At 53.8% G+C, this 10,088-nt stretch overlaps 1 protein-coding gene and 1 long non-coding RNA gene across 2 annotated transcripts; both read right to left on the bottom strand.

Moving 5' to 3' along the window:
• Positions 1-2,131: 2,131 nt before the first annotated feature.
• On the bottom strand, positions 2,132-4,496 carry LOC114063025. Its single transcript, XR_003572489.1, has 4 exons — positions 4,405-4,496; positions 4,254-4,296; positions 3,578-3,625; positions 2,132-3,416 (listed from the first exon to the last, which is right to left on the bottom strand). It is a non-coding gene; the product is annotated as an uncharacterized LOC114063025 (long non-coding RNA).
• Positions 4,497-4,870: 374 nt separating this feature from the next.
• LOC114062982 (glycine-rich cell wall structural protein 1-like) lies at positions 4,871-9,956 on the bottom strand. Its single transcript, XM_027894955.1, has 10 exons — positions 9,858-9,956; positions 8,821-9,014; positions 8,055-8,163; positions 7,630-7,794; positions 7,041-7,536; positions 6,505-6,609; positions 6,006-6,152; positions 5,681-5,744; positions 5,023-5,080; positions 4,871-4,881 (listed from the first exon to the last, which is right to left on the bottom strand). The coding sequence occupies exons 3-10, from the start codon at positions 8,146-8,148 to the stop codon at positions 4,871-4,873; spliced, it is 1,140 nt and encodes a 379-aa protein (XP_027750756.1). The 5' UTR covers positions 8,149-8,163; positions 8,821-9,014; positions 9,858-9,956.
• Positions 9,957-10,088: the final 132 nt, after the last annotated feature.

The following is a 10,088-nucleotide window of genomic DNA, read 5'->3' as shown; positions in this document are numbered from 1 at the left end:
GAGGCATTTTCAAAACCAGTTGCTCTCAAAAAAAGGGAAATTTTCTGATGTTTCATAAAAAAGGATTCGTCCCATAATTTCTTATCAAAACCGTGGCGAAAAGCCCTTTTACTGTTGGCAGGAAAGCTTTATCCCCATCCCATGCTCAGCATGGCAGAAGCAGTGGCAACACTAACAGCACCCAGGATGCTCCAGACAGTGGGCAGGTGCCCTGGGACTTGGGAGACAAAACTCCCACAGCTGGTGACATCCTCAGTGCTCGTCCTGCCCAGCCACTGCCCCTTGCTTGGCATCTGCCCTGCCTGGGGATGGCTCCTCCATCTTCCCAGGGCTCCTTTCTTCCCGTGTTGGATGGAGAAGCTTGGAATAGGCTCAGACCAGCTGATCCTGTGTCCTTCCAGCAGTGGGCTGAGCTGGGGCTGAGAGCTCTCTGTCACCAAAGCAGCTGACAACAGAGAAAAGCAGAGCCACAGGCGCAGCCAAAGCCATTGTTTGCCTTCAGGGCTTTGGTTCTGCACTGACCTGGGCCAAGGCAAACCCTGGCTGGTGGCCCCAGCCCTCAGGTGGTTGTTCTGTTGTGCAACCAGCAGCAGGGAGCTCGGGGTGGCTGCTGCAAAGTGATCCCTGTGGGCAAACACAGCTTGGGGTGCTCTGGGCAGGACAGCTGGCACCACTCAGAGCTGTGCTTGGACAGGCACCACCAGCCCCGAGCCAGGCTCCAGCCACGGGGCTCTGCCACAGGTCCCTGCAACGTCCCATCCACCAGCCCTTCCAAATATCCCAGCCACTGCAGGAGGACTTAGTGGGGTTTAAAGGAACCTCCAGGTGCCCCCAACCCCAGGAAAAAAAAACCCTCTGTGCCCTTGCAGCCAGAACTTGCAGAGATCTGGTGTGTTCCAAAGTCACCTGTCCTGGTACACTGGGGCCAGGTAGTGCCAGCAACAGGGACATCTCCTGTGGCACTATTTTTTATTAATATTGGTGGGTCAGACTGGTGTGGGTGCTGCCATTGGCTCTGCAGGTCTCATGATGACTGATGGCTGCTCACCCCTCCCTCTGTGACATTGGGATCCAGCCCAATGGCACCGCACCTGGAAGGGTTTGGGGTTTGGCATTTTGTCTCTAAGGTTACTGAGGGAACATTTACACCTCTCTTTGCAATCATTCACAGCCAGTGAGCCTGGGATGGGAGTTGGCACAGTTCCTTCAGCCTCCTCCTTCTGTTTCCTTAGGAACTGGAAACCAAAGGTGCCCAACGAGGCGTTATGGATTCAATAGCTTGGGCCAAGGCACTGCCACCCCTCCTGTCCTCCCCCTCACAGCCATTCAAGGGCACCCAGAATCTGCTCTTCATCTTCCTGCCCTGAGCACATGCGGCTCATTGGCATCACGATCCATTTCCTGGAGCCCACACCGTGTTGTGTTGGTGTTACTGCAACCAGAATGAAAGGCAGGGGGGATGCACCCTGTGCAGCCCAGTCACATCTCCTGATGGCCACATCTCCTGATGGCCACATCTCCTGATGGCCACATCTCAGTAGCATTGCCATCTCTGTGATTATCTGGCAGGGCAGGGCTGACACGGGGCTGCTCAGGGTATCTCTTGCTCACAGGCTGCCACGGTGAGATAAATGGAGTGAGGAGCAGCAGGAGAGGCTGGGCTGAGATCCCAGTGACACCTCAGTCACCCCATCACCTTGGGAAAAGAACGGCGGGAACCTCCAGGGTTTTTAGAGGAACTTTTAGCTGCGAGCAGGAGCCCTGGCCATGGGAATGAGGCACCAGGGAGGTGCAAACCCACGACCAACGGCATCAGGACTCCCCATGGGATGGGGCCCTGGAGGTCTGGGCAGGACCATGATGGGCAGAGGGAGAGAAGGGTGTTGGTGCTGCCCACCAGGGATGGTGGTGGTCACACATGGTGCTGTGCCAGAGGATCCAGAGGCTGCAGGGCTCAGGAATCTGGCCCCAGCCCCAGCAGCTCTTGCCATGCAGCCATTCTGCTCTGGGACTATGGCACAGCCAGCCCCAGGATGAGGTTTGATGCCACTGCAGCTGGGGGTGAGCTCCTGTGCCTGAGAACTTGCAGGCTACTGCTGCCTGCTCACCCAGCGGTCCTGAGGGTCCCAGCCCCAGCCAGACAGGGAGCTGCCTCGATGGGGCACCAGGGATGTGTTTGTTCATGTCAAACAGCTCCCAGCTCTCTGGCAACAGGCTGGGAAGCAGGAACAGGCACTGAAAGAACCAGCAGCTCAGGGACAGGGGCAGAATAAATCTGCATAAATACAAATGAGGGGAATATTTATTTCCCACATTGACCACATTTCTGTAGGTACTTTAGGCTGTGAGAAGGGGGGCTCCAGCAGCCTGGGCAGGGCTTGGGCTCGACTCAGGCCTAGCTCTGGGGCTGGAGCCGCTTGTGATTCCCCACCTTCCCAGCAGACTCACCTATTCAATATTCCTCGCATGTGAGTTACTCCTGTAGCTGATGGGAGAGATAAATAACAAAACCCTTACAAATGCAAAAATGCTTTGGCAGTTCGGAAAGGAACCAAGTCACGTGCTGAATGCAGATGAAGAAAAATCCTTTTTATTGTAAGGAGTAACAGAAGGGTGGGAATCAGCCTCAAATCCACCTCACCCACAATGCAGCACATCCAAATCCACTCGGAGATTACAAGGCAGGATAGCGTTCGCTCTGATCAGTTCAAAGCGTCGCTGTTTGGGAACAAATCGGCTGAGTGTGCGCCTGGATTAGACCGGGGGCCTTTTTGCCTCTTGAAATCACTGGAAACAGCAAAATTCCCTTTTGAAATGGTAAGCTAATCAAGCAGCAGAAGGAGAGCAAAGACAAAGCTTTTACAGCTTTTAGGTTCGGGTTCGTCCCTTTTCTCCCTTCCCTTCTCGGGGGTTTGGTGCAGTTGGTGCAAACTCCTGAAATTCCTGAGGGGTGGCTGTGAGGGGACCAAATCCCTGCCTTCATCCCAGGTGCCTGCATCCAGCACCTGGAATATCCCCTCTGTGCTGAGCCACTACCTGGCCCAAACCCCAGCCCCAGCGAAGCTGGGGTGGGCGTGAGAAAGAAGCAGGGGGTAAAGGTGTTCCCTTCATCAGTGGGTGCCATAACAAGTGGCTTGTGACCATGAGAACCAGGAGAGCACAGAGGCAAGACCTGGGGCTCCTGCCTCTGTAGTCAGAGTGTCATCAGCATAGCTAACCACCGACACAGCTAACCACTGACACGGCTGACCACTGGCACAGATTACCCTGGGCTGTAAAAAGACACCTCAATCTGAGAAGTAGAGCAGAAGAAAATGTGTTTTCTTGGGTTTTCTTCATTTTCATGTCTATTCTCCACGCGTCGAGTCATCTTCCTCCCTTCCCTCCTCCTCCTCAGGAATCGCCTGTGGAGGCACCTGGAGAGATGAGGGTTTTTTAGAGAGCCCTGTGCTCTCCCCGTCACCTCCTGCTACCAGGCAGCAGGGTCAGGACTCATCCCACCCAGCCCAGGCAGTGGCACTGGCACAACTGGCAGCAGAGCTCTGAGCCAGGTCCCCAGGCAGCAAATCCTCCTTACCCCACGTACTTCCAGGCTACGGATTGCTCCCGGGATTGACACCTGCAGCTGGGGGAGAGACACCCAGGTCAGTGCACCCCCTCCTCCAGGCGCCCCCAGCCCCCTGGCAGACCCCACTGCTGGGCCAGGCCTGGCAGTGCCCCACGTGCCAGTGGCCCGAGAGGCCTCAGCTTTATGGGCAGAGATGATTTAGTGCCCTGAGGAATATGGCTCTGGAGAAACTGGGACGGCTTCCAACTCTTCCTTTCCCTCCCCTATATATTAACTTTCCATGCATATGAAGCTGAAAGCTCTTCCAATCACCTCTGCAAATATTAATTAATCCTCGCAGCATCCTGAGGACCATTATTCACTCCTATTAAGCAAATATTATTAAATCCTTTTATAAGAGGTGAAGTGACTTTTCTAGGGCTGTGCAGGGCATAAGTAGGAGCGCACAGACTTTCTGTGCTGCAGCCACTGCTGCACAATGGCAAAGCTGCTCACACCTGAACTGGGGAAATGGGACTCTTCTGAGATGCACCAGCACCCAGCAGCTCTGGCTGCACCCCAGAACCTTGAGGATCCCCTTCCCACTCTTGGCCACCAGCCAGGATGGTGTCCCCCTTTCAGCTGCCCTGTTCTGGCTCACGGACACCAGTGGGGACACCCGTAGTGGCACTGGAGACGGACTCACTCTGGAGGAGCCAGTCGATGAAGGTGCTTGGGAATGGGGAATCCTGCAAAAAACAAGGAGGCGTTAGAGTGTGTGAATGTGGAGGGAGGGCAGCAGCTCAGGGACACGGGATGGGACACGGGATGGGACATGAGATGGGACAGGGCTGTACCTGCAGATCCAGCTCCACGGAATGCTCGGACGTCACCGGCAGTTTGGAGAGGGCAGAGTAGATTTTCCCCAGGAGCCCGAAGGAGATGATGCCTGGGGACAGGGAGAGGCCGTCAGGGCTGGGCAGAGCTGGCTGTGGGTCCCAGAGCCTGCCGGCACCCTCTGTCTGGTAGAGGATGGGAGAACATCGTCCTGCCCATCACGGAGTAAAACCCCTCGTCCTTCCTGTGGATCTCAGACCTCCCGGGGTTCAAAGGTTCCCATGAAAGCTGCTGCCCAGGAACTCCCAGATGCAGGTCCCACCACAAGGGGAACGCTGGGGGTAAACGGGGACAGCTCTGCTTGCAGTGAAGCAGCAATCATGTCTGTGTGAGATTAGACATGAACAGATCTGAGGAGGGAAAACCCCACTGGTTCTGCGGGGCTGCAGCTGGGGGTCCTGGCAGAGCCACCTCTTGGCGGCAGCTTCAGTCTGTCCCTGGTTGGACAAACATCCATGAGAAGAGCGGGACTGTGGTGTTTGGCAGTGGTGGTGAGCCGGGACTGCTGCCCATGGAGGTGACTGGACACACAAAACCCAAGTGTCACTCAATACAGAAAAGAAAATTTAATGACTTACGGAGGAATTGTAGTTTAATGTTGATGATTCTGACCCAGCCATTCACTAACGGGCAGAACTGCAAGGGCAAAGAGTGGCACAGCCTTGGTGAGAACACTGTGGGTGCAGCAGCGCATCCCCCAGCACGGCTTGATTTTCACAGACTTAAATCAGGATGGAACAATCGGCTCCCAGAGCACAGTTCCTCCGCGGAGAAAGAGCCACATGACTTTGTTCAGCCCTCTTCTTAAAACAGCACAGGCTCTACTGAACAGGATAAGAGATTCTTTAACAGGCCCCTTTGCTCTAAGCGGGGCTGTTTCTTCTGTTCATCCCCCCACCCCCAGGGAGCAGATGAGTACAAATTATCCCATAACATTGCATGATGGAATTGAAATTACTCCTGACAAATAAATTCTGACTGTAAGGAAGATCAAGGAATTTTGTGGAATTCACTTATGGGCTGCAGGCATAAATATATATTGTATATATATTGTGGATATATATCATCCCTGACCACGGGAGGGGGGTTGGAATAACTAATATTTAAGGTCCTTTCCAACCCAAGCCATTCCGTGATCCTCTGTGTGCGTGTATGTAAATCTTCCAGAGAGTTCTGGCAGGAGCACTGATTGCAGCTGAAATGCATCTTCACAGCAAAGAACATTCAGACACTCACCAGCGCAGGGACAAGGGACTTGAGAGTAGAATTCAGCAATCTGCTCACCAGGTTGGTGAGGAGGCTGGGGAGGGAAAGGGCACACAAAAATTACCAGGGAAGTTGTCAGAGCCTAGGACTTGACATCAGGACAAAACAGCAGCTGTGGAGGAGCCCCCCTTGTCTTCTCTCCTCTTTTGTTAAAAGACGCCGCGAGCACACAGCTCCCCCAGGCTTCAGCAGGAACTACAGATGCTCGGGACTTGGTTATCTGAATCCCATAATCTGGTTGTTCTGGGAAGTTCTACCCCAGTGCAAACTCGCAGGACCTCACCCACACACTCACCCCTTCCGCAGGTTGACGCTGAAGCCGCCGAGCAGGTTGTTGCAATCCTTAATCGCCAGCTTGAGGTTCCCGGGGGTGTCCTGGGTCAAGGCAATGTGTGACGTGATGTTCGTCTCTACCGAGGATCCACTCAGGAAGTTAAAAATCCTGGAAAAAAAAAGGGAAGCACCGTGGAGGGTTGTGGGGGAAAGAGAAGCAGGTGGAGCTGCAAGCACAGGCTCGGCTGGGACAGTCAACCCGGCAGCATCACTGTGTCACCACTAAACATGTACTCTAGAGCCACATCCACGGGACTTTTGAACACTTCCAGGGGTGGCAATAGCACCTTTGGAGTAAGGACAGCTGGAAATGGCTGCAGGAAGAGGCAGCAGTGCAGCCCAGAGCTTTCCTCACCTGCCCATTTGCTCAGCATTTGGGGGTGTTCCTCCAGCACCAGGGAGTGTCCCACCCTCCCCAGTGCCCTCAGGCCCCCATGGCCTCAATCTCCAGCCCTGCTCACCCTGGAAAGCGGAGCACCAGCTTCGAGTACAGGTTCAGCACCAGCTCCTTCCCATGAAGGACCTTCCATGACACTCGGGCATTCTCGAGGTTCAGCACCTTCAACCTGGGGGTCAACACCGAATCAAACCCACCTTGAGATGGCAGGATCAGCAGGAGCAGACCCTACAGTCCCATCTCTTCCTGCTCATTGTCTGACCTGTTACCCATTTGGATATTCTCAGGTAAAAGTGAAGGTGGGGAAGGACCAAATCCCTCATCCAAGAAAAGCCAATCTCAAAGCAAGGTCAGGTTTCTCAGAGCTGTGTCCTGCTGGGTCTTAACCACCTCCAAGGGTGGAGATTCCCCTACCTCCCAGACTGCCCATCACAGTGTCACAGCACTCCCACGGGGAAGACTTTTCCCATTTCTGGTTGGAATTTCCCCTGTCACAGATCCTCACGTGAGCACTGGCGGTTTGTATGACAGGGAGGGTCTGATCCCCTGGACACTACTGGTCACCCTGCAGTGAGCCCCACCACGGGGTTTCTGACTCACCAGGCGAAGAATGACATCTTCTGAGAGGTTCCACCACCCAGCAGGTCTCCTGCACCCAGAAGTCCTCCTGCTTCACCCAGAAGACCATCGAGACCAAGTAGACTTCCATTGCCTAGGAGACCTCCTTTCCCAAGCAGCCCTGTGCCAAGCAGACCTTTATCTCCAAGAAGGCTGTTATTGCTGAGGAGGCCATTGCCAAGGAGACCGTTGTTGAGGAGACCATTGCCAAGTCCTTCCCCACCAAGAATGCCTTTACCAAGTCCTTCTCCACCGAGGATGCTGTTGCCAAGTCCTTCCCCACCAAGAATGCCTTTGCCAAGTCCTTCCCCACCAAGAATGCCTTTGCCAAGTCCTTCCCCACCAAGAATGCCTTTACCAAGTCCTTCTCCACCGAGGATGCTGTTGCCAAGTCCTTCTCCACCGAGGATATTGTTGCCAAGTCCTTCCCCACCGAGGATTCCTGTGCCAAGCAGACCGCTGCTGCCAGGTTGTCCTCCTGCAACGGGCAGAACTCTGTTACTGTCCTGGCTATCCCTGCCCAGAAACCTTCCTCTCCCAAGCACATCCATGCCAAGCAGACCTTCCTCACCTAGGAGGCCTGTGCCGAGGACCCCAGATCTGCTGGGTTCATTTGCTGCTTCAAGGGGACCTCCGCTTGGACTTCCCTTGCCCAGGAGGCCAGTGCCAAGCAGTCCACCTTCACCAAGAACACCCGTGCCAAGCAATCCGCTTTTTCCACCAGTGCCAAGCAGACCTGCACCAAGGGAGTCCCAGTTACTAATTAGACTTGCACCACTGGGAAGATTCTTTTGACAAGGAAGGTGGGTTTGGCCATGTTAGGTTGCTCTGCTGGTGAGATCTCACAGAGACCCCTGAGCATCCCTGAGCAAAGTTGAGTTCCCCATAGAGATGAGCCTGACAGGAGGCAGCTCCCTGATGATCAGAGGGAGCCCAGAATGGCACAAGACTGTGCCATGAACCTCCCCTGGAAACACAGAAAATATCTGAACTCACCACCTATGGCTTGCTTTGGGTTCAGCAGGTTGAGGAGGCCCTGAGAGGGGGGCAGGAGGCCCCCGAGAAGGATGAGACACAAGAAGGTTGGCATCTCCTGACCCAGCACCTATGGAAAGACCCACATCAGCCCACACACCAGTTCCAGCACATGGGTACAGGCAGCCTGGGTACAGATACAGCTCCCCATCCTTCACATGCGCTGCCCTGGGGTGATGGGGGAGGTTCCCCCTGGACATACAGCTTCCAGAAACCATCCCTTCAGTCCCCAGGGGATCAGTCCAGGCCTACAGCACCTTCTTCCCAACCAGGAAGGTTGAACCACTACTGTTTGTCATCAGGGAGTAGCTGGAGACCAGTGCCACACTGCTCCAGAGCCATCGACGTCTGGGCTCCCACACTGCAGAGCTGGGTGCCTGATTCCGCAGGGAAGTGAAAATGCCATTTTAAGAGAGGAAGAGGGATGGAGATGAGGGAGGAGGACCTTGTGCTGAGAGAGATGGATGGCTTTCAACCGCTCCGAAATGGCCCTGAAAGCGGAACTCTCAGAGGGGCACGGCTGGATAAAAAATGACGAGCGTCTCAGCCATGTCCTTCTGCCCACCGTGAAGAGCACCCTGGGTTATTAAAGCCCAAAGCACAGCCAGAATCAGACTCACTTTCCTGTGGCCAGATTGTTTGTTTTTCTCATCTTGCTTCACTCAGGCAGTGAAAAGAGCCCGTTTTCCCTGTGTTTGATCTACCCCGAGCCAAAAGAACAAAGCACCTTCAAGGACCTCCTGTTCCTGCCCAAACTCGGCCTCTCGGGGTGACAATGCAGGCTGGGCAGTGTTTGTTTATGCACGGAAAGGTGTTTGCAAAGAAAGGAGAAGAGGGTCCTGCTGCAGCACTGCTGTGGGTCCCAGCTCCAGGAGCTCCTTCACAGCCCGTGTCCCAGATGGAAACCCCGCCTTGTCCCTCCTGAGGAAAACAACGCACGAGGTGCAGGTGGCAGAGGTTCAGCATTGAGAAATAACATTATTTAGGTCAGACTGAACAACTTCTTTATCTCTTCCAGATACTTTTAAAAAAATCCCTCTATGACAGTTCTCTGCACAATTAAATTAGACTTTAATTCACTCGACTGTCTTTTACATTTTCCCTTTGATCAGCACGTAATGATGCACAGCTCCTGTAGCCACGATTATTGAACAGGAGAGAAGGAGAGAGGCTCGAGCAGCTTCTATTGAAAATCGTGTCAAATAAAATCAGTGGGATTTGTTGGAGGGGCTCTGCGAGACGTGCACAGCATTGCAAGAGGGTGCCAAAATGGATGTCAGGGCTCTTAGAGGAGCTCTTAGAGAGAATACGTGACCAAGCAGGCAGCTATCTCTGCGGTTATTAACAATATCTATCGGGGTGCTGCTCCTCGGTCACACACATTTCAGCGAGCTGAGCATCTTGCACATGCAAAAGGCACGTCTGGCTTTGCAGATAAACACTTATTTTACACCAGCTGAGACGAGGTCTGGAAAGCTGAAAATTGCTCTGAATTCTGGTCACCGAGACCATGAAAAAGACTCCCAGTCCTTTTCTGCCAGCTTAGTCATTATCACAAACTTAACAACAACAGGAATAAATGTGGAGTTTAACAAGGAAGAGCTCTGCTAGCTTTAAAAATTAATTTTCATAAATGATTAAATGCTGCTACAGAAATCAAAGGAAAACATCATTAAAATTCCTGCTTCTCAAGCCGAGTTACACTGCGCCGTAGGTTGCCTGATGGAGCCGGCACGGTGGCCACGCTCCTTCAGTGCCACTTACCTGGACCCTTTGATGTCACAGTGGAGCTGCCCACGGTCACAGCTGCTGGCAGTGGCTTTTATATACCCGAGGTGAGGAATGAGGAAAGCCCAGGGAAGGATGGAGTGGGGACATTTCCTCTTTGCTGGCTGTGAAGTGTGACTCCTGCACCACCTTGACCCCGAGTGCTGCATGTAGCAGTGCCAGGCTGTGGTCAGCAGCATCCAGCCAGCCTGGCAGCTCAACCCCTCG

Source organism: Empidonax traillii, unplaced genomic scaffold (genome assembly GCF_003031625.1).
Source record: "Empidonax traillii isolate 1590-97213 ecotype Southwest subspecies unplaced genomic scaffold, ASM303162v1 scaffold448:size1359114, whole genome shotgun sequence".
Taxonomy (NCBI): domain Eukaryota; kingdom Metazoa; phylum Chordata; class Aves; order Passeriformes; family Tyrannidae; genus Empidonax; species Empidonax traillii.
Note: the sequence above shows the minus strand (reverse complement) of the source record. Positions and strands in the feature narration are given on the sequence as shown.

What these genes read in the sequence shown, in the direction of transcription:
- LOC114062982 (XM_027894955.1), bottom strand. Translation starts at nt 8,148, where the DNA reads ATGCCAACCTTCTTGTGTCTCATCCTTCTCGGGGGCCTCCTGCCCCCC. An exon ending in CCCAAAGCAAGCCATAGGTG is followed by an intron (nt 7,795 to 8,054) that starts GTGAGTTCAGAT and finishes CCCTTGGTGCAG; the next exon opens with GTCTGCTTGGCACTGGTGGA. An exon ending in AGTCCCTTGTCCCTGCGCTG is followed by an intron (nt 5,081 to 5,680) that starts GTGAGTGTCTGA and finishes TTGCCCTTGCAG; the next exon opens with TTCTGCCCGTTAGTGAATGG.